This window comes from Prionailurus bengalensis, chromosome B1, assembly GCF_016509475.1.
Source record: "Prionailurus bengalensis isolate Pbe53 chromosome B1, Fcat_Pben_1.1_paternal_pri, whole genome shotgun sequence".
NCBI classification, from domain to species: Eukaryota; Metazoa; Chordata; class Mammalia; order Carnivora; family Felidae; genus Prionailurus; species Prionailurus bengalensis.
In genome coordinates this window covers 15,076,702-15,095,915 of record NC_057344.1, presented here as the reverse complement: position 1 = coordinate 15,095,915, position 19,214 = coordinate 15,076,702, and the positions used below count along the sequence as shown (strand labels likewise).

General features: G+C 47.4%; 1 protein-coding gene across 1 annotated transcript in view; it reads left to right on the top strand.

Annotated features, from left to right (window-relative positions):
* Window positions 1–19,214, top strand: part of ENPP6 (ectonucleotide pyrophosphatase/phosphodiesterase 6) — a 108,462-nt gene that overhangs the window by 74,731 nt on the left and 14,517 nt on the right. The window contains exons 3-6 of the mRNA XM_043558323.1: window positions 4,230–4,341; window positions 10,827–10,968; window positions 11,879–12,058; window positions 14,974–15,111. Of these exons, the coding sequence (XP_043414258.1) occupies window positions 4,230–4,341; window positions 10,827–10,968; window positions 11,879–12,058; window positions 14,974–15,111 (572 nt within the window). The remainder of the gene's footprint in view (window positions 1–4,229; window positions 4,342–10,826; window positions 10,969–11,878; window positions 12,059–14,973; window positions 15,112–19,214) is intronic.

The window sequence follows — 19,214 nt, the reverse complement described above, 5'->3', positions numbered from 1 at the left end:
GCTACATTTTCGCGTATTTACTTTTTAACGAAATACATGTTGCCTCATAGTTTCAAGATGGCTTCTGTGACTCAAGGATTGTGTCATCACAACCTGCATTCCAAACTGGAAAAGACAGAAAGAGGCAGTGCCAGCAAAGCACTTTATCTTTCATCCGGAAGCAAAGCTTCCCACCCTCAGCTCCTCAGCAGATCTCAGTTTTCTGAGATACTAGGTCACATGACCATTCCTAGCCACAAAGGGCTCTGGGGAAATAAGAAGGCTTTCCTCCTCCTACCGTAAAGTGATGGAAAGCGAGGAAGGAGTTCAGAATGACTTCGATTAGCCCACAAAAGTCTACCAAACCAGCCACTAAATTTACCTTTTCTTATACTCAATTTATTTTCTTACTTTAATTTCCCACATTCATATTACATTCATTGCCTCTCTTTTTTTGGACACAAATATGCTTTAAATATTTTAAAAAATGAGATCATCCATTTGCATACTATTTACTAGCCTTTCACCTAAAATATTATGCTAGTAAATACAAATGACATAATGATTTTAATGCCTGCATGGTACTTCATTATATGGATATACCATAATTTGACCACATCTCTACTTTCAAACATTTAAATTGCTTTATTTATTTATTTTTAATTTTTTTTTTTTACATTTATTTATTTTTGAGAGACAGAGACAGAGCATGAGTGGGGGGAGGGGCAGAGAGAGAGAGAAGGAGACACAGAATCTGAAGCAGGCTCCAGGCTCCGAGCTGTCAGCACAGATCCTGACGCGGGGCTCGAACTCACAAACTGTGAGATCGTGACCTGAGCCGAAGTCAGACACTTAACCGACTGAGCCACCCAGGCGCCCCTAAATTGCTTTTTAACTTATATTATAAATAACAGCATAATATAGATGCTTATATATACAACTTTCTTAGAATATGTTCCCAGAAGTGGTTTGGTAGGCGAAGCATGCATACAATAAATATTGTATGAATATTGCCTAACAAACTTCTTCTCAAAGGACAGGAGGGATTCAGGAATACTCAGGTACATGGCTCATATCAGTGTTTTCCAAACACAAGTCTTGATCCATAGTGGACAGTAAAATCAATTTATGGATTGCTAATCAGTATTAAAAAAAACACACCTAGAGTAGAATAGAACAAGAAAGTATTAGTGTGCGTTGTTCATAGTTGGGTGAAACTTCTGTTTCTGCCGTGAGTCTGTTTTTTGTACTGTATCATGAAGAAATATGAGTATTTTGCCACGAGTTGCAAACAAAAAGTTTTAAAAATGTTCCCATAGATGAACTCTTCACGCATGCCTTCCGATTTGTAGCACTCCTTATTTATTTCTATTTCTTGTTAATTGCCTTGCTAAGAAGTTTTCTAACAGTAATAAATTGCAGTGGTGACGGCAACATTCCTGATCTGCTTCTGACCTAAATGAAAACGCATCCCATGAAGTTTTGAAATGTAGAATTTTCACTGTGGTTAATATCTAGCGTGAAGGTTCAGTGAAGGTTTCATTTCCTCTTTATGTCAAGTTACATAAGGGGTTTCTTTTTCATTCACAAGGAGTTGGATTTATTTTTAGTTAACTGTTATGATTAATTCCTAATTTCATTACCTCTGGTCAGATAATATGCATGGTGGCCTGTAAAATTTCTGCTGTTTGGAAATTATTGAGATTTTCTTTGCGGACCAAAATACAGTCAGTTTTTCTGTTAAGTTTGATAATAATGAATATTCTACAACAAGAAGATAAAATTTTCATTGTTGAATCCAGCTTATTAACCTTCAAATCTTCTATGTCTTTATATAGCTATATCTTAGATATCATTTATTCTTTCTTTCTTGAGCTGTCATTGAAACCTTCAACCAAGATTTCAATTTTGCACTTTATTTTCCCAAGACTAGTTACTGTGTGTGTGGTGTGTATTAATGATATATAAACAATCATGCCCATTCTTTTTTATGTTTATTTATTTTTTATTGAGATATCATTGACATGTAAAATTTTGAGTTTCAGGTATACAACAGAATGATTTGATACATATATAGTGAAATGATTATCACAATCAGTCTAGCTAACATCCATCACCACACATAGTTACAAATTATATACAAATATTTGTATATATTATATTTTTCTTATGGGAACTTTTTTTGCTTTATATAGTCAATAATCTCTTAAAGAAATTTGTTTTATGTTTACCCTTTCTGGCCAGCATTTGTGACATCGATAGATCTGGTTCTGTTGAATATTTTTTCTCTTAATTATGACGCACATTTTACTGCTTCTTAGTACATCTCATGCTTTTTTTTAATTATATGCCAAGCATTGTGTGAGAAAGAACAATAGCAAATGATATTTTCCCTGAAAAAGTTCATGCCTCTTCCTATGTCAGGCCTTTAGAGTGGAGGCTAAGTCATTCTAATCTGTAGTTGAGCTGGATCTGGGCGTTTTTGAAGCTTTCGATTTAATTTGCTACTAGTTACAAGTGTCATGAGGGAAGATAAGGATTATCTCTTTAGCAGGTTTTGGAATTTGTCCGGTATATAGCTCTCTGTTCTTTACATAGAAAGTTTATGCTACTTTTTTTTTTTTTTTAACATTTAAATGTTTCTTTCTTTATTTCTGAGAGAGCGAGCACAAGCAGGGGAGGAGCAGAGAGAGAAAGAGAGCATAAGTGGGGGAGGGGCAGAGAAGGAGACAGAATCTGAAGCAGGCTCCAGGCTCTGAGCCATCAGCAAAGCTGCAGAAAGCTGAGGACGATGCTGGAGAGAAAAAGAACTCAGTGATTCAAAAAGTAGGCAGCACTGGGACACTGGGTGGCTCAGTCAGATTAAGTGCCCAACTTCGGCTCAGGTCATGATCTCATAGTTCCTGTGTTTGAGCCCCGTGGGGGAGGGGCACCCCTTGTCTGGAACTTTCTTTTGCATACAGGTCTCCACGCACACCTTACTGTTACTCATCTCTGAACTTTTGCTTCTGCTACTCTCTTTGCTTGGGATGTCCCTTTCTTCCCTACCTCCATCCCCGGACACACTGGCCAAATGGGACCGAGCCCAACCTGGAGATTCAAGGAAGGCTTCCAGGAAGAAATAATCCCTGAAGTAAATGCCCTGCGCCAGCAAGTGGATGTCATTTTAGACTTCACAAATTACGCTGTTTTCCTGTATGCCTCCTCCCGCTAGACTCTGGGATGCTCCAGGATGGAGACGCTGACTGACCTATTTTTGTTTCTGCTATGTCTGAACACAGTGACCAGTTCAGAGTAGGTACCCAATAGTACTCCACTAAAACTGAGGCTGGCTCATCCCTCTCCTGCCCTGTATTTTGATAATAAGGTTCATGTCTCTCTCTCAGAGCAACTACTTCTATTTGTCCCAGGGACCGGGGCAGTGAAGCTAAGGCCATCGCAGCTTCCAGTGTCTGAATGCCCTTAATCCTTTTACTTCATTTTGGAAGAGGCAAGGTCATGTCTCAGAATCCTCGCTTTGACCTACTGATTTTTAGGCCTTGCTACTTTAGTGCAGTATCTATCTCTGAGTCCAGTTGGACTAGTGAAGTATTTATTTTATTATTCCTGGACTAATCAGATACTACCTACAACTTGACTTTAGAATGGACAAAGACACGCTAGAAGCCTTAGTAGTTATGAAAAACCTATAGAAAAAAACTTTTTTTTTCTTCAACGTTTATTTATTTTTGGGACAGAGAGAGACAGAGCATGAACGGGGGAGGGGCAGAGAGAGAGGGAGACACAGAATCGGAAACGGGCTCCAGGTTCCGAGCCATCAGCCCAGAGCCTGACGCGGGGCTCGAACTCACGGACCACGAGATCGTGACCTGGCTGAAGTCGGACGCTTAACCGACTGTGCCACCCAGGCGCCCCTAGAAAAAAACTTTTAATTAAGACCTTTCTGTGTACTAATTAACTTTTTGTTTCAAGTTGGGAAAGACAAACATTAATGAAATTTTACTAGTCCTTGTCATGGGACACGAGTGTTGCTTAGGAATGTATTTTGAGAACCTCTGCTCCAGTTAAACAAAATTTAACTGTAATTTTATAATATATATATATACCAACTGTCAACAATAGGTTCTTCTATTTCATGAAAATGAACAAAATTTGTATTTTGACTAATGGTGTTTGCTTCCTGAAATAGGCTCATAACCCTACCTTAATTATTGAAGAAGGTAACCATTTGCCATCTTTTTCCTTCTTAGGCTGTGAGGTTGAGATTCTTGGTGTCAGACCTACTTACTGCCTAGAATATAAAAATGTCCCAACGGATATCAATTTTGCCAATGCAGTGAGCGATGCTCTTGACTCCTTCAAGTAAGTGTCCCAAAGTCTTAGTCATACCATTGTTCTTCATGGTTTTTAGGACTGGTAATGAATGCTAAAGTGAATTAAGAAGGTTTGGCATGGGTGGAATAATGTCTTAGAAACGTGGTGAGCCTCTTGCATGGTGAATGTTAACTACTACCAGAGAATAATTGTGAGTGAGTCATTTCAGGTAGGGGCACTCTATGTAAATGTTGAATTGGGAGCAAGAAAGTCCCCGAGGGTTTGGGACTTTCTTTTTTATGTTGATGGACAAGAGAGAAGCAAAATGAATATCAACATCTCTCTAATTTAAGATTTAAGGGAATACTTGTATTTCAGAAAATAATTATTTGGCAAAAAGGAAGGATCTGTGGTGAAATAAATTTGGAAAAATTGCCTACTCTACCCTCTTCTTGGTAATGTACGAAACACATTAGCATATTAGCACATAGAACCTTTTCTTCCGCTCCCACATGGAACAATGACACAGAACTTTAAAAGTGTAGAAATAAGTAATGTTGTCCTGAATAGCACATAAGAGTCCGTCAGAGACAGGGCACCATCAGAGAAGGGGCACCTGGGTGGCTCAATGGGTTAAGCATCCTACTCTTGATTTCAGCTCAGGTCATGATCTCATGATTCATGAGTTTGAGCCCCGTGTTGAACTCTGCGCTGACAGCACGGAGCCTGCTTGGGATTCTCTCTCTCCCTTTCTCTGCCCCTCCCCTGCTCAGGCGCTCTCTCTCGCTCTCGCTTTCGCTCTCTCTCTCTCTCTCTCTCTCAAAAATAACAAATAAACTTAAAAAAAAAGAAAATAAAGTGATCAACAGGAAAGGTCAGGAGAAAGCTTCAAGTCAGTCTCAGAAGCTACTAGAAGTGAAAGTCAAGATGGGAGACCGGGTGGGGTCTACTTGAGAAATCAGCAACCAAGAGGCTAAAGATGCTGGGGGCTCTCGGACTTCTAGGGCTGGATTTGAGATCCCCTTGGCTGTTGAATGAGTCTCCTGGGTGGGATCAAGGCAGAGGGCCCGTAGTAATCAGCGTGGAGACCAGGGAGGGACATTTATTCTCCCAGGAGGAAGAGCCAGGTTCCAAGCTTGCAGACCCCGCGAGCCAGCATATCCTAGGTGCTGCATATAGCTCACTGGCACGAACTCCATGAATTGGCCCAGAGCTGAGATTCCCCGGGTGTAGAGTTGACCGATCAGGAATCCCATTCTTGCCATCACCACCTAACCATGGCAGAGAGGAGCAGTCACCCCCACGGAACTACACAGGGAGAAAACAACACCCCTGCCTTCGTTGCTTCTTCGAATAATTCCACGTCCGTGAAACCCATCAAGACGGTCTTTTGAGGGACAGGAAGTTTCAAACTCTGACAGGTTGGAGAGGAAATAGGTTTGAAATACTTTAAAACTGAGATGTAACCAGTTTAAAAGTTTAGATTTTTTTTCTGGAGGGAAGAGGGAAAGGGCAGGGTCTGGGAACTTTAAATAAATATTATGAAATATTAAATAAATATTCTTCAACATATGGTTTATAAATCATATGTGTTATATGATTCTGCCTCCTACCTACTCTGCTTTCTTTCCCTTGCCCACAAGGGCTGGAAACCACACACATGATGAACTGGAATATCGAGTTGCAACCCAGTTTGTGCAAAGCCAAACAGCACCACCCGCCCAGCGGCTGAGCAGAGCTAGAACTCTGGAACAGCTCTGTGTCTATACCGTGCTATTTCCAACACATCCGAAATGCTAGCCACTCCCCACCCACCCCCCACAGCCTATTGCTGTGCTGAATATGAACACGTGAAGACCTCCAAATAACCCAACACTCTATACGGGAGTGTAACCTTTTACACATTCATTTTGCTTTGACAGCTGAATGGTCCCAACTGCATACAACCCAGTGACTCACAGGTAGAGAGTCACACAGTCACAAGAGACTCAGATTAGCCCTGGCCTGCAAGCTGGCCTCTCAAGCAAAGTGTCTTGTCCCGAGGCACACCAGAATGCAGGACGAGTCGGTCCTGCACTCTGTTTCCCAGAGAAGTTTCTGTTCCTGTTTCTCTGTTTCTAGAGAAGTTTTTCTTTTCTTCTTTTCAGGCAACATGACAAAGCCATGGAGTGCTGGGGAGTAACATCTTTACCTTAGAGCACAGCATTTAGAGAGGGGAAAGATGGGGGTGGGGGTGGTTGTGTGTGTGTGTGTGTGTTTAGCAAAGGCATTGGGCTCCCCTAGAGACAAGAGGCTGCAAAGAACTGGAGTCTAGGAAAGTGGCCCCAGGCCCAGCCTCTACCTGGTATGACCTGGTGCTACCATATTGCTCATCTTGGCACCACTCACACTGTAGTCCACGTAAATGGCCTTGAGCTGCAGAGGGTGGCATTCGCATAGTCTATAATGTGAATGGTGCTTCTGCAGTTGGGCAGTGGAGGCCCGGGCAGGATGGACTCAGGCCAGTGCGGTTTTCTTGTGGGTTCTTCACACTGCCAAAGTTAACAGGGCCACCAGAAACCCTCCTGGGAATAGTGGTTGGAAAGGTGGAGATCCACAATTTCTAAAACTAGTCAGGGCTTGAAATGAGAGAGAGAGGTGGGGGTGGGGGGGAAGAGAAGAAAAATAATATTCCAGACGTTGCTTATTGCCCATGGAAAGCAGCGAGATGATTTAGGCTCTCTTGCAAAGAAAAAGAAGGTGCCTCCTTCAATCAACCTGTGCATTTTGAGAACACGTCTCGCTGCTTTCTTACAAAGTAGACTAAAGGAGTGACATTTGTGGACCAGTAGTTGTCCAGCCTGGAACAGTCTGGAACAGTTAAGACCATCTTGCGTGTAGCAGCTTGTTCATAGAAGAGTGTGACTCAAAGGAATTATGAATTTCTCATGGTCTGTGTGTTTAGGCAAAGATGTATTATTATTTACCTTTCCATCAGATAGCCCCCAGAGAAGGAGTAAGTTTAGGCTCCCTAGCTCACCTCTTGGTTTCTGCTCAGTTCTATCTCAAATTCCTAGCTATAATTGGAAGAGTACTTAGAGTTCTCACACATAAGTGTGCAAACACAGGCACACACGTTTCTCCTGATCAACACTGCTGATAGAGTGCCTTCGTCTTCTCTGCTATTTAGTCTGAGAAGCAGAAAGAAAGGGATACAAGATAGATAGGCTTTTACAGAAGGCGGTTAAGATGGACCCAGGGACAGCATTTCAGCAAAGGGTCCCGCTCAGCCAAGAAGCTGCATGTTTCTGTAGGAAGGGCTAATCCAACTTCCGTGCTTGACCTGGCCGTTGCCATCCAGTGCTCACGAGGCTCTAGGGATCCAAGTCGTATCCGTGGGAGATGCCACCTTAGCACTTGGAGAACTTCCAGTGTGGAGGAAAAGAGAAGGAGAAGAGGATTAATTGTCCTCAACAGCCAACTGCTAGCACTGTGTCAAAGGCCTCATTGCCATCGGCCCATTTTGCCACGACCTCTGCTGTGTTACACAGATGTCGTTCTCCCCCCCTGCCCTTTTGAGGAGGCCAGTGACTCTCCCAGAGTTACGCACCTTGCCCCGGGGTCGCACACAGCTAGCAGGTGGTGGAGCCCGAGCCCATTCTTGATGAGAAGTGCCTGAACGCTTCGAGGTCGACTTCACAGCTGTCCTCCTGGTCTACACCCTTGCCTGCAAGGTGCGCTGAAACCGCATCAGATGGAGAGGATGTAGGGGTGGTCCCCTTGCAAGCCACCCCTGCGTGGCTGCGCCGGGCCTGGGGCTCACGAAGGCCTGAGACGGGATGGCGGCCTCGGCCTTCTGTTCGCCATGTGACACGTTCAGCAGCACGCAGCCCCCATCACGAGCGACTTCTGTACCACGCACCGCACCTGGGGCCTGCAAGGCCGCACCCCTGCCCCGCAGCCACCACAGGAAGCGGTGATGAATCCATCCTCCCGGAAGTTCTGATGGTGGCACAGGCACGCTCCCACGGACAGAAAAGAGGGGCGTGAGGAGCTCGTCCGGGGGGCAGGGGGCAGGGCAGCACCGTGTGAGCCGTGGCAGCCGGAGGCGGCCTTGATGGCTCCCGGGCTGGTCTCGGCACACTGCCTGATGCGGCCTCTCCGAAGGGCTGGTCAAGCGACAACCGGGCCGTGGGAGCGGTGCACGCGGCTGCCGTCCGTTGTCAAGCTCCAGGCTCTGCAAGAGAGCTCCAAGGGAATCCTTTCGGGATCCCGGGACCTCAGTGCCTGCTGGTGCCTAGAAAGGAGCGGACGGATGGCCAGATGTTCTTTCCACAGGCCACGAGGCGGCTGGTCCAAATGTCCCGGCCTTCGGCCCTCCTCCTCGTGGACTCTGAGGGAAGGGGCTCAGCACACAGGGAAAAGCCATCCGGGGGCATCTGGAAGGAAGAGAGGCATTTCTCTCCCTTTTGCCAGGCGTCAAGCACTTTACAAACCTCAGCTCATTTAAAACTCAGTGCGGCCCTTTGTGGAGGTTTTTCACATGGCAAACTGAAGCCTGCAGATATGTTTGCTTTTCTTCTGAGACCTCCAGGTTAGTGAGGTTCACATCTTTGAACCCAGATTTGTCTAATTCCAATTCCCTATCAAAGTATAATTTTCAAACCTAAGCCTCTGTCATGTGCTCAGTACATACGAATGCAAGAATTATGCCAGAGTTCAAATTACTTTATTGCTGAGGGAATCAGGAGATGACAGGGCTGGTTAACTGGAGAATATGAGAAACGCACACACTCGAAGAAAATGAATGATGGAGGGTGATGGGATGTGATTATCGTTAGATGCAGAAATGCTTAATAACTTAGAGGACAGTCAAACCATGATCTTTGGGACTGTTTTCTCCATCAGGCAAATGGAATCTTCATCTTGCTGCTTAAATACAGGTTAACAGCTAAGTTTACACAGTCTGGGCTCTAGTTGGTCATAAAGTCTGTTGACCTGTAAGCAAGTTTACTAGACCCCATTCTTGTAGGACACAGGAAAGACAGGTAGCTGGTTTGGGGGGCCTAATTTCTAAGTTTTGGATCATTTTTCTTAACTGTTGATAACTCCAACCATTCCTTTGAATTGCCCCCCCTCCCACCCCTGTTTCTGTCTCCCTGATTCTTCTCTTTCCAACTCACTTCAGTAAGGAAAATGGATGTGAGATTATGAACTTTTACACGGAGGAGAGATCTGGACAGCATCCTGAGATGATAGGGGATCTGAGTGTCCCTGAAACTCCAAGGCTGGGAGCCCCTTGCAGTTCTCAAGTACTGGGCTGACAGCCACATGTCCTTTTGGCTCCGTTCCTGGACCCCTGAGCTGTAAATTATAAATGGCCAACAACAGGTCTGCAGGCATTTCCAACCATCACTCCTCACCCAACTGCTCCGTTACAAATGAGCCGACCTGTGATGGAGACCAGATCCATGTGGAAAACAGCTGGCGACCAAGAATTTGTCCGCTAAACTCCAAACAGGCGAGAGCTCTCAGCCCTTGAAGACCCAGGTCCCTAATGAATTGATGAAACTCCAACCTAGAAATCTTTCCCAAAGGCACATTTATAATCCCTGAATTGCCAGCATCCCAAATCCGGTGTTCCTGGCACCCGGGGTTGACAGTTCCCTGACACAAAGCCATCAGCTAAATCTGTGATACTTACCGGCTTTCTGGTCACATACAGATTTGTGAATTCGGTGAAAAGCCTGAAAGAAACAAGCCAAGTAGCTGCGGTATTAAGGGAGAGGTCTAAAATGCAGTGACCTAAAAGCATTCCGTTGAACTTTAATGCAACGGTCAACCTTGTTTGTGAAATTTCCCCCACCATGCAAGCCACACCTTGGAAGTGTGTCCACTTGAACACAGCATATACGGCATGAATCTGCACATTTGGGAAGCTACAGATACAAAAGCATAAAGCAGCTAAAGGCTGAGGCTTAGCTGAGGGAATGATTTTATGGAAGTTTCCATTCTGTTCATTATTTCATCAGTATAACAAACACAGGCCTCAAACAAGTTTAGGGATGTGTATGAAAATGCCATTACCTAGTGAGAACTTCCACCCACTGCCCACACACTTATGGGACCCTGAAGTGACTTTAAAAAAAATGTTTTTTTTTTAATGTTTACTTACTTTTGAGAGAGAGAGAGAGACAAAGCACAAGCCGGGGAGGGGCAGAGAGAGAAGGACACAGAATCTGAAACAGGTTCCAGGCTCTGAGCGGTCAGCACAGAGCCCGACGCGGGGCTCGAACGCACAAACCGTGAGATCATGACCTGAGCCGAAGTCGGACGCTTAACCGACTGAGCCACGCAGGCGCCCCATGGCGTGTCTCGATGCAGTAACTGTGTCTCTCCCTTGGAGATCACCTTGTTCATTCTAAGGTGTCGGCTTTGCCTGGCCCACGGGTCAGGGTTTGGGGGATACACCAGTGTCGCCGCTGCTGGGCGAAGGGGGAGGAAGCTGGTGGGCGTCCCCCTCGACTTCACCTCTCTCCCCCTGCTCCCTCCAGGAGTGGCCGGGCCGACCTGGCAGCCATCTATTATGAGCGCATCGATGTGGAAGGCCACCACTACGGCCCCTCCTCACCGCAGAGGAAAGATGCCCTGAAGGCCGTAGACAGCATCCTGAGGCACATGACCAAGTGGATCCAGGTAAGCCCGAACCGGGCCCACTAGGCCAGTCTTCCCTCTCGTCACTTTCTTTCTGTTTGCTTGGCTGTCATAGCGCTCAGCATCTTCCTTCTTACTGTCGTTAGCTGGCGAGGCCGGCACAAGGCTGCGACGGGTCTCTTTTCTTCACACGACCCCTCTTCAGACACCAAGAGATCCCTTGTTTCGCTGCCAGGCCCGCAGGACTGGAACGACCAGATCTGCATTATTACCTGGAGCCGGCGAGATGGCCCAGTCCTTTATCAGACCTAACAGGCCTGGTAACCGGGTTCAAGTGGGCATGGAAAACAGACCTGGGTTCTGTCCCTGATTCTGCCACCCCCTTGCTGGATGACTTTAAGCAAGGTATTATTTGTTAAAACCTTCTGAGCTTTTTTTCCCACATTTGTAAAAATGGGTAAGTGACAGTCCCCACAGTACCACACAAGCTTGTTGAAAGAGCCAAAAGGAAATGAAAACAGAAAGGGTACCTGGAGAGGCAAAAGCCCAGTAGGAGTGGGGAGCGTGCTCTCACAGTCCCCCTCCTCAAAGTGATTCTGAACTGCCCTCATCAGGGCAGAAAAGTACACGATTCAGTTTACAACTGAGGACCTCTCCTTTCCCCTGTAACTTACAGTTTAAAACACTTCTTTAGGGGCCGCCTGGGTGGCTCAGTCCGTTAAGCATCTGACTCTTGATCTCCTATCAGGTCTGGATCTCAGGTTCATGGGCTCATGGGATCGAAACCCTGTCAGGCTCTGTGCCTGGGATTCTCTCTCCTGCCCTCTCCCCCCCCCCCCCAATAAATAAATAAATAAACTTTAAAAAGCCCACTTCTTTACACGATTTCCGGAGTGAGAGCGTCTTTCCGTGGGCCGAGGGCGCTGTCCTGACGGCCTTTGTCCGCCCACAGGAGCTGGAGCTGCAGGACAACCTGGACGTTATCATCTTCTCGGACCATGGGATGACTGACATTTTCTGGATGGACAGAGTGATCGAGCTGGACAAGTACGTGAGCCTGAGTGACCTGCAGCGAGTGAAGGACCGAGGGCCCGTCGTGAGCCTCTGGCCAGCCCCCGGGAAGCACTCCGAGGCAAGGAAGCGCCGGCCGTGCGCGGAAGGGCGGGGGGCCGTGGGCGGAAGGATGGGCGGGTCCCACGAGGGGAAGGGAGAGCTCCACGCCCTTCTTCACCGTCGCTCTGGGCCCCACCTTCGCCCCGTGGCTCTGGTGCTGAGGTAGAGCCGAGCCAGGAGCTGGGCCTCCGGTGGCCGTGCCACTCACTTGACCTCTGCCCAGTGGCTCGCCCTCCTGCGTCTGCCTTCTCTGAAGCGGGCACGATGGCACGTGCCGCACGCCACGTCGGTGGAAATTCAAGGAGGCGAGCGGTGTGCAGTGCTTAGCGCGTGAAGCCCTCCGCCCTCCGCCAGAGCTGTTTTATGACTGGCCAAGACGCAGCACTTCCCAGGCCACCCTGGGGGACAGCAGATGCGCGCAGAGAACGCTCTTTCTCTGGAACAAAGCTGCCAGTCTGATCTGTTTTCACCAGGGACGTGGAGATAAGGATGTGATGACTGAGCAGAGGCCGAGGCCCTGTGTGCCACGGGTCGGCTCCTTATCCAAGGAGCCACACTGCTTGGGTGCAAATCCCAGCCCTGGCGCGGACTGTTGTTCCGCGGCCCCCCTGACCTGGCCCCGCTGCAGCCTCTGTGTCCGGGCCCATGGTGGTGTCGTCACAGCCGCCCCCCGGGCTGCTGCAAAACACACGGAAGCAGGCTGCACCCGCCCCAGGGACGACGTACATGTCACTTGTTACGGCGATCACCATCGCGAAGGGTCGTTCTCAGGGGGGCGTGTTGAGGCCCCACAGCGTGCTCCCCACAGGCACCGCCCTCCGGGAAGCTCAGCACCCAGAGAGGACTGGACTTCTCCTTACCCTGCTCCGCAGTCATTATCTGGCAGTTCTTGCCAAAGCACGATGAGAAAGTGAGGAGCAAGCGGAACCGTTGGCCGACCGCTTCGCCCCACGTCGCCCTAGTCCCCTTAAGTGTACGCGTTGGGGCTTCTGCCCACTCCCAGGGAGAACTTCCTGCTCTGGACCCGGCAGCGGATCTCATCCTCCGGGGAGGCTGGGACCGCTGCCGGTGGAGGTGCCAGGAACAGGCATTGGGCGGCCCAGTGCCTCCGCCCACGGCAGGGACGTACTCGGCGATGGACGGTCGTCAGAATCGATGGAGCACTGCGCACAGCGGGCCGGGGTCTCTCCGCTGGGCTCCTTGGTCCCCTGCCACACGCATGCCCACGATCTGTCTGTCTGGGGGTTGCCAACACCGTCCCCAACAATGCCACCCCTCTCCAGCCTTGTCCCGTTTCCTAGGTGGACGCCCCGTTTTGTCAAGTTCCGTGCGCCGGAGGCGGAGGTGCCAATCCGGTTTGCCGCGTCCGCACGAGCTCCCTCGGTCTGAAGCTGTGACGCCTGCTCCACACACTGGCAGGTCCCACAGTAAACGGCTTCTTGTGAGGACGTTCTGCTTTCTTGGCAAGGAAGAGCATCCGTAGCTCCCATCTGGCGCCCAGGGACGTGCCGCCCCCCAAACGCTTGCGCGCCGGCAGCTTGCGGGGCCGGGAACAGCTTCTTCCAGCGCGGCGTTCGAGCCAGGCAGTGCGAGGCGCCTGAAGCAGTTGGTGGATCATTTGCGAGTGGGGGCTGTGTTTGGGTGACGGCTTGTCACGTGATGGACACAACAGTTTGCGAGTTCTGCTGTATGTCATCAGATTTTTCGCTTATCCCAAATCTGTGTGCAAACGCATCCACTTTCCTTAAGAACCGTGGCTTTTCTCCAGTAGGAAGTCAAGTGGGGTCATCAGAAACCCTCTGCTAAACAGCCTGAAGGCTAATTATACTCCAGATTTGCGTTGATAAACTCAATTCTATATTCAGTTCTGCCCAGGAATATATGCCCGACTTGGCAAAGGGCCAACAAGTCCAGCTCAACCCGTTGATTTGGATGTTAGCCATAAACGTTTCAGCTGCTGCTAAATATTGGAAATATGTACAGAGTTTACACCCTCATCATGACATTAGTAGCATAGTGAATGGCAGACAATCACTAGTACTTTCAAGATTCAGGTGGAGGTAAGACATGCTCTAGGTCAAGTCAAAGAACAAATCCTCTTTCTTTGATCTTAGTGGTATTTAACATCAAGCAGACCAATTCCTCACTTGCCTTTTAATTTTACTATAGAGTTTTGGACATACACAAGTTTTGTAATTTGTGTATTAATTATTGAGTAGGCAAATTAGTATAAAATTATTATAAAATATCAAAGTATAAAGGGGCACCTTATGTTCACATGACCACTGCTCATGGTATCTCCTGTATGTCTTCCCAAACCCCATCACCCTTTTTTTGCCCCCTCAGAGGAAACTACTCTCTTAAATTATAAGGTGTCATTTCCTTAATTCTCTTTATGGTTTTACCATAGATTTCTTTAGTTTTAAAGTTATTCGGAGTTCAGGTAATAATAACAGTCCTGTCTGTATTCGTCTGCAGCTTGCTTTATTTTCTCAAACTGAGATCCCTGAGACGTCTCCAGGTGTTCTATGTAGCTACAATCCATCCATCTTCGTTGCTGTATAGTATTCCACTACAGACCCACACCTCCATTCATTTTCGCCCTTCTGCTGTCGCTGGGCATTTGGGCTGTTCCAGTCTGCAGCATAAATCCCTCTTCCTGTCTACAGGTGCACAATTATGAAGCGTTGTCACTAGATCTCTAGAGCTAACTTGGCAGGTGGGGGGTATGTGATCTTCAGCCTTACTAAATAAAGTCACCTTGTTTTCTGAGACGTACAGAAGTTTCTCATTTTTATGCAGTCAGACCTGTCAGGTGTTTTGGTAATTTCTTTCTCTGGTCTATAAAGTTCTCCCTCTCCCCCAGGTCCAGTAGATACTCACATGGAGTTAAGAGAGAGAATGCAAAACTGGCCATTCTTGTTATCTTTGCAGGTATATAACAAGCTGAGAGCGGTGGAACACATGACCGTCTACGAGAAAGAAGCCATACCCAGCAGGTTCTATTACAAGAAAGGGAAATTCGTCTCTCCTTTGACCTTAGTGGCCGATGAAGGGTGGTTCATAACTGAGGTAATTATAAAATTATGGCACTATGTTCATTAGACAAATTCTATCAAACAGCTGACGGTAAATAATTACTCAGCTTTTGCACTTAAAATGTTTTGTTTTCACGTAAGTGTCCTTCATGGCATTACTTTAGAGACTCCAAAGTCTTGGTCAGGTGACTTTGTGGACACAAACCGTAGACTTGGACCCAGAGGCACATTTAGACTTCCTGGCTCCAGACTTGCTATATTTTAACAAACTAGCCTTAACTCAATTACCCAGGCTTGCACTGTAACCTATTCGGTTTAAAGCAGAAAGATTACTGTGAACCAAAGCAATCGCTTTAGGGCGGTGAAGACTAAGGAGGGGCTCAGCTTTGCTTTCTCCTTTAAGGGAGATGTTCGGCAAACAAAACTCCACAGATCCAGGTCCCCAGTTGGCCAACTTGATTTTACCGAGGAGATGACCTTGCCTTTGGGGTCCAAACTCTGATTGCCTCGTGCACGAATGACTTCAGCAGTTCCTGCTCGCTGGCCTGGACTGCAAGCTCTCCAGGCTCTGGGATCAGCTTCTGATCTCGGGCCAGTGTGGGAAGGCTCTGGCCTTCAGGGGAACCAAGGTCAAGACGTGTCTAGAATCAGTTCGTGAAGAGGGTGTGCGTGGGTTACCACAGACATTGAGTTTGAGGATGGCTTGCAGACAGCCCAGACTGCAGGGCAAAAGAGACTGGCAGGTGTTGGCACATGGGAGCCGTTGGTTGACATCAGTGAAGTATGAGGACGCACGACTAGAGTTATCTGCCGGAGAGAGGGCAGGCGGTGATCAGCAGAAACGCCGGTCAGGCAAATGGGTGGAGGTCTAGGGACCTAGGTGTGGGAAAATGGGGGTTCCCTGGCATGAAAATCGGTGACTCAGGAGGACTGAGTCATTCCTGTGTGCTCTCAAAGAGAAGCATCTGGTCACCGAGGAAACAAAACAGACCCAGTTAGAGATGTCAGTCTGCACGGTCCTGAGGCCAAGCTGGGCTGTCTAATCACACTTTGGCTTCCACACCATGTGACTGTAGAAGTTTCCAAGAAGGTCCCTCTACCTCCTCCTGCTCCCCTCCTCTGGGAACCAAAATGCTTCTTTCTTCACTTTATCACACCGTTTGACATTTACCTGGAGCGCGATTCTTCTAGGCTCCTGGCATTTTCATTTGTAATGATTTTCTCACAGCTTTGCATTGAACACACATGCAGCCAATTGGGTCAGCTGGGTGGGTGCCTGCACGACTTTATTCCGTAAAGCCAACTTGGCAAGCCACTCACAAGAGCTTACAGTTTGAAACTCTCTCAATTTAGGAAATTCTGGTGGAATTGCTGAGTTTTTCAAACAAAGAGATGATGACGGTCCATCTGGTTATCTGTCACACGTGTCTTTGCATGATTATTTGCATCTGTTGTTTACCTTCTCATAGTTAGCTGAAGGCAAGGGCACTGAGAAGCTGGCTCATGGTAGGGAGGGATTACCGAGGCGATCTGGAGTAATTTACGGGAAGACAGTCTTAGTGGGAAGAGTGGGGAAGCCGGAGACACTGCCCAACTGCCGAGGTACCGTCTCAATGCCAATGGGGGAGGCCCTGAGCCCCTCCAGTAGGGTAGGATGGGCAACAGTGAAGCTGCTCTAGCTGTAAGTGCTTTCTAGAAGGTGTGCATCGTGGCAGTAGCACATCCAGCAGGGAGATGCACGTTTCTTCAGTGAGTGACTAAAACATAGCGATGGGGGGACCTGGAGGTATCGGCACGGTGCTCTTGGTTATAAGCCACAGACCGCTTGAATAACTGTGCCTTAACTAGTAAAGACTTCCTACCTCACATAACGGGAAGTCTGGAGGTAGGCGGTTCTAGGGTTGGCTCATCCAGCAGCTCAATCATGTCCATCATATCAAGGCCCCGAGTCAGCTCTTCTGTGGTTCTTTTGGCTTTCCCTTCAGGGTCACAAGACGGCTGCCACAGCCCCGAGCATCACATCCCTGCAGGTTCTCCCAAAGCAGGAAAGAAGGGGTGTAGCTTCTTGTATGTCTCCTGCTTTTATTAGGGAGCAAAAAATACATCCCAGAATCAGAGGCAGATACTGGTTTCATGGGACTCTCACAGTTATAAAATTTGGGGGGGATGTCTCTCTTTAAGAAAAGAACACATAATTATAAATATAAAATTAGGTGTAGGGACTTGGAAGAAACCCACGAGAGTGAGAAGCCTTGATGCTTAAGCTTCTTTAACTGCACTGTACATCCGCTTCTGCCCAGACCCCACTAGCAAGCCTCCCCCTGGGTCTCATCCATCAACTCAGTAGCGTGGCTAGAAAATTCCTGCCTTGAGTCCGCTTTGGTCCTGAGATCTAACATACGCTGCAGCGTGGACCAGGGCAGCACAGTCGCAAGACAGAAGCGATACAGAGGCTCTGGGATGAGGCGCACGAGTCCCTGAAACTTAGATCACAAGCAAGAGGAGGTGAGAGGAGAATGAGGACACACTTGGTGACTAGCTGGCGGTGGCCCGCTCACAAAGCCCGGTGACAAATCTGATGGGGCCTCATCCCCGCCTCCCCGACCTCCCAACGCCCCTCCCCTCTGCACTGAGGGTCCAGGTATCTGCTCTTCTGCAGGAAGCCGGTCAAATCCCGTGTCTTCTGAGGCTGAGCCACATGGTAATTATGCACCATATTGCATACTATGTTACATTATGTTATATTTTGTACATATCACATCATTACACACTTACGCATACATGTGTTTGTGTAAATCAGAACTAAATCCGTTAACAGGGGCCGCCCAGTGTTTCACTGTATGCTTTTAAGAAGTGGGGGAAGAAGCCACAAGAACAGAAAGGAAGAATGTCTAACGATGGACAATCGCTTGAAAACCTTTTTGAAAAATATAGAATTATTTCCAAAAGGAAATTTGAGATGATTTTTTAAATATTTTGAAGCAGAGAGTTTTTTTGTTTTGTTTTGCTTTTTTAAGAATGAAATCAGAAGTAAGATAAACAGGATGTGAAAAAATAAGAGTCTGGAAAGATTAGTGTTGACCCACCAAATACAGGGACCATCACTGTTAACTCACCCAGCTTTAATTAGTACTGCGGTCAGGAATCGACACTGACCACGCCTGGTTCACTAGAAACTTTACAACGACTCCTCCCCCACAGTTTCAAGGACACGAATACAGTCATTGCACCTTTTGCAGGTAATAAACCCATGAAGAAACATTTCTTCTTAAAATTTTGGTCAACAACAATAATAACAGTTATCTCGAATGAAGTACCTCCTGGCTACTGCGTCTGTCCCTCCCGATGAGTCTGCGTAGAGGATATTGTTAGTCCTGAAAGTATCCCACCACAACATAACGTGGGACACTAACGTCACTCTAGCCTCCTAGCAGCCAGCTCAGAGATGGTGGCACACTCAGTTACCTTAGCGTGACTTACAGTGTCTGTGAGTAACGTAAAAACATGAAATGTTTCCCTGGCAAATCATGGTCGTCCCTGAGTCCTGAAAGAAATTAGATGTCTTTCAGTGACTCGTTTTTGTACCTCAGTTTCCTAGATTGGATGAATGCCTTCATTTTACTCCCCTCCTTGAATTTATGGGTTTTTGTCCCAAGACTCACAGGTGAAAATTAGAATTTCTGATTCTCCCTTGATAGAACATAGGGTTTTACCTCTTTGTTTTCTGAAAAACCCTAAAGACGCATGTCCATCCGTTTCCTTGTTGTCTTAGACTTTCTTCTGTTACACCTTTCTGTTGTTCGTTATGCTTCCTTGACTGCAGAGAACCGAAAAACTCCATTCTGTATCTTTGCTCCTGCTCAGAGCTGGGCTGTCGCTCTCCCCACGTGGTAAAAGAACGTTGTGTTTTGCTCCGTCACCTGCACGGCAGTGCGGAGCACAGGTGATGACGTTTCTGAGCTAAACCCCACTTGGCGTCTGCAGCAGGACCAGCTTCTCAGCCCGGAAAGCCGTCTCCCTGGCTCTGGGTGTGGATAGCAGAGGAGTCTTTTTTCTGGTTTAGACACGATTAGAAAAACAGCTGAGTCAGGACGATTTGGTGCCGGTTGGGGCCAGGAAAATAGAGCCGCATCTCCC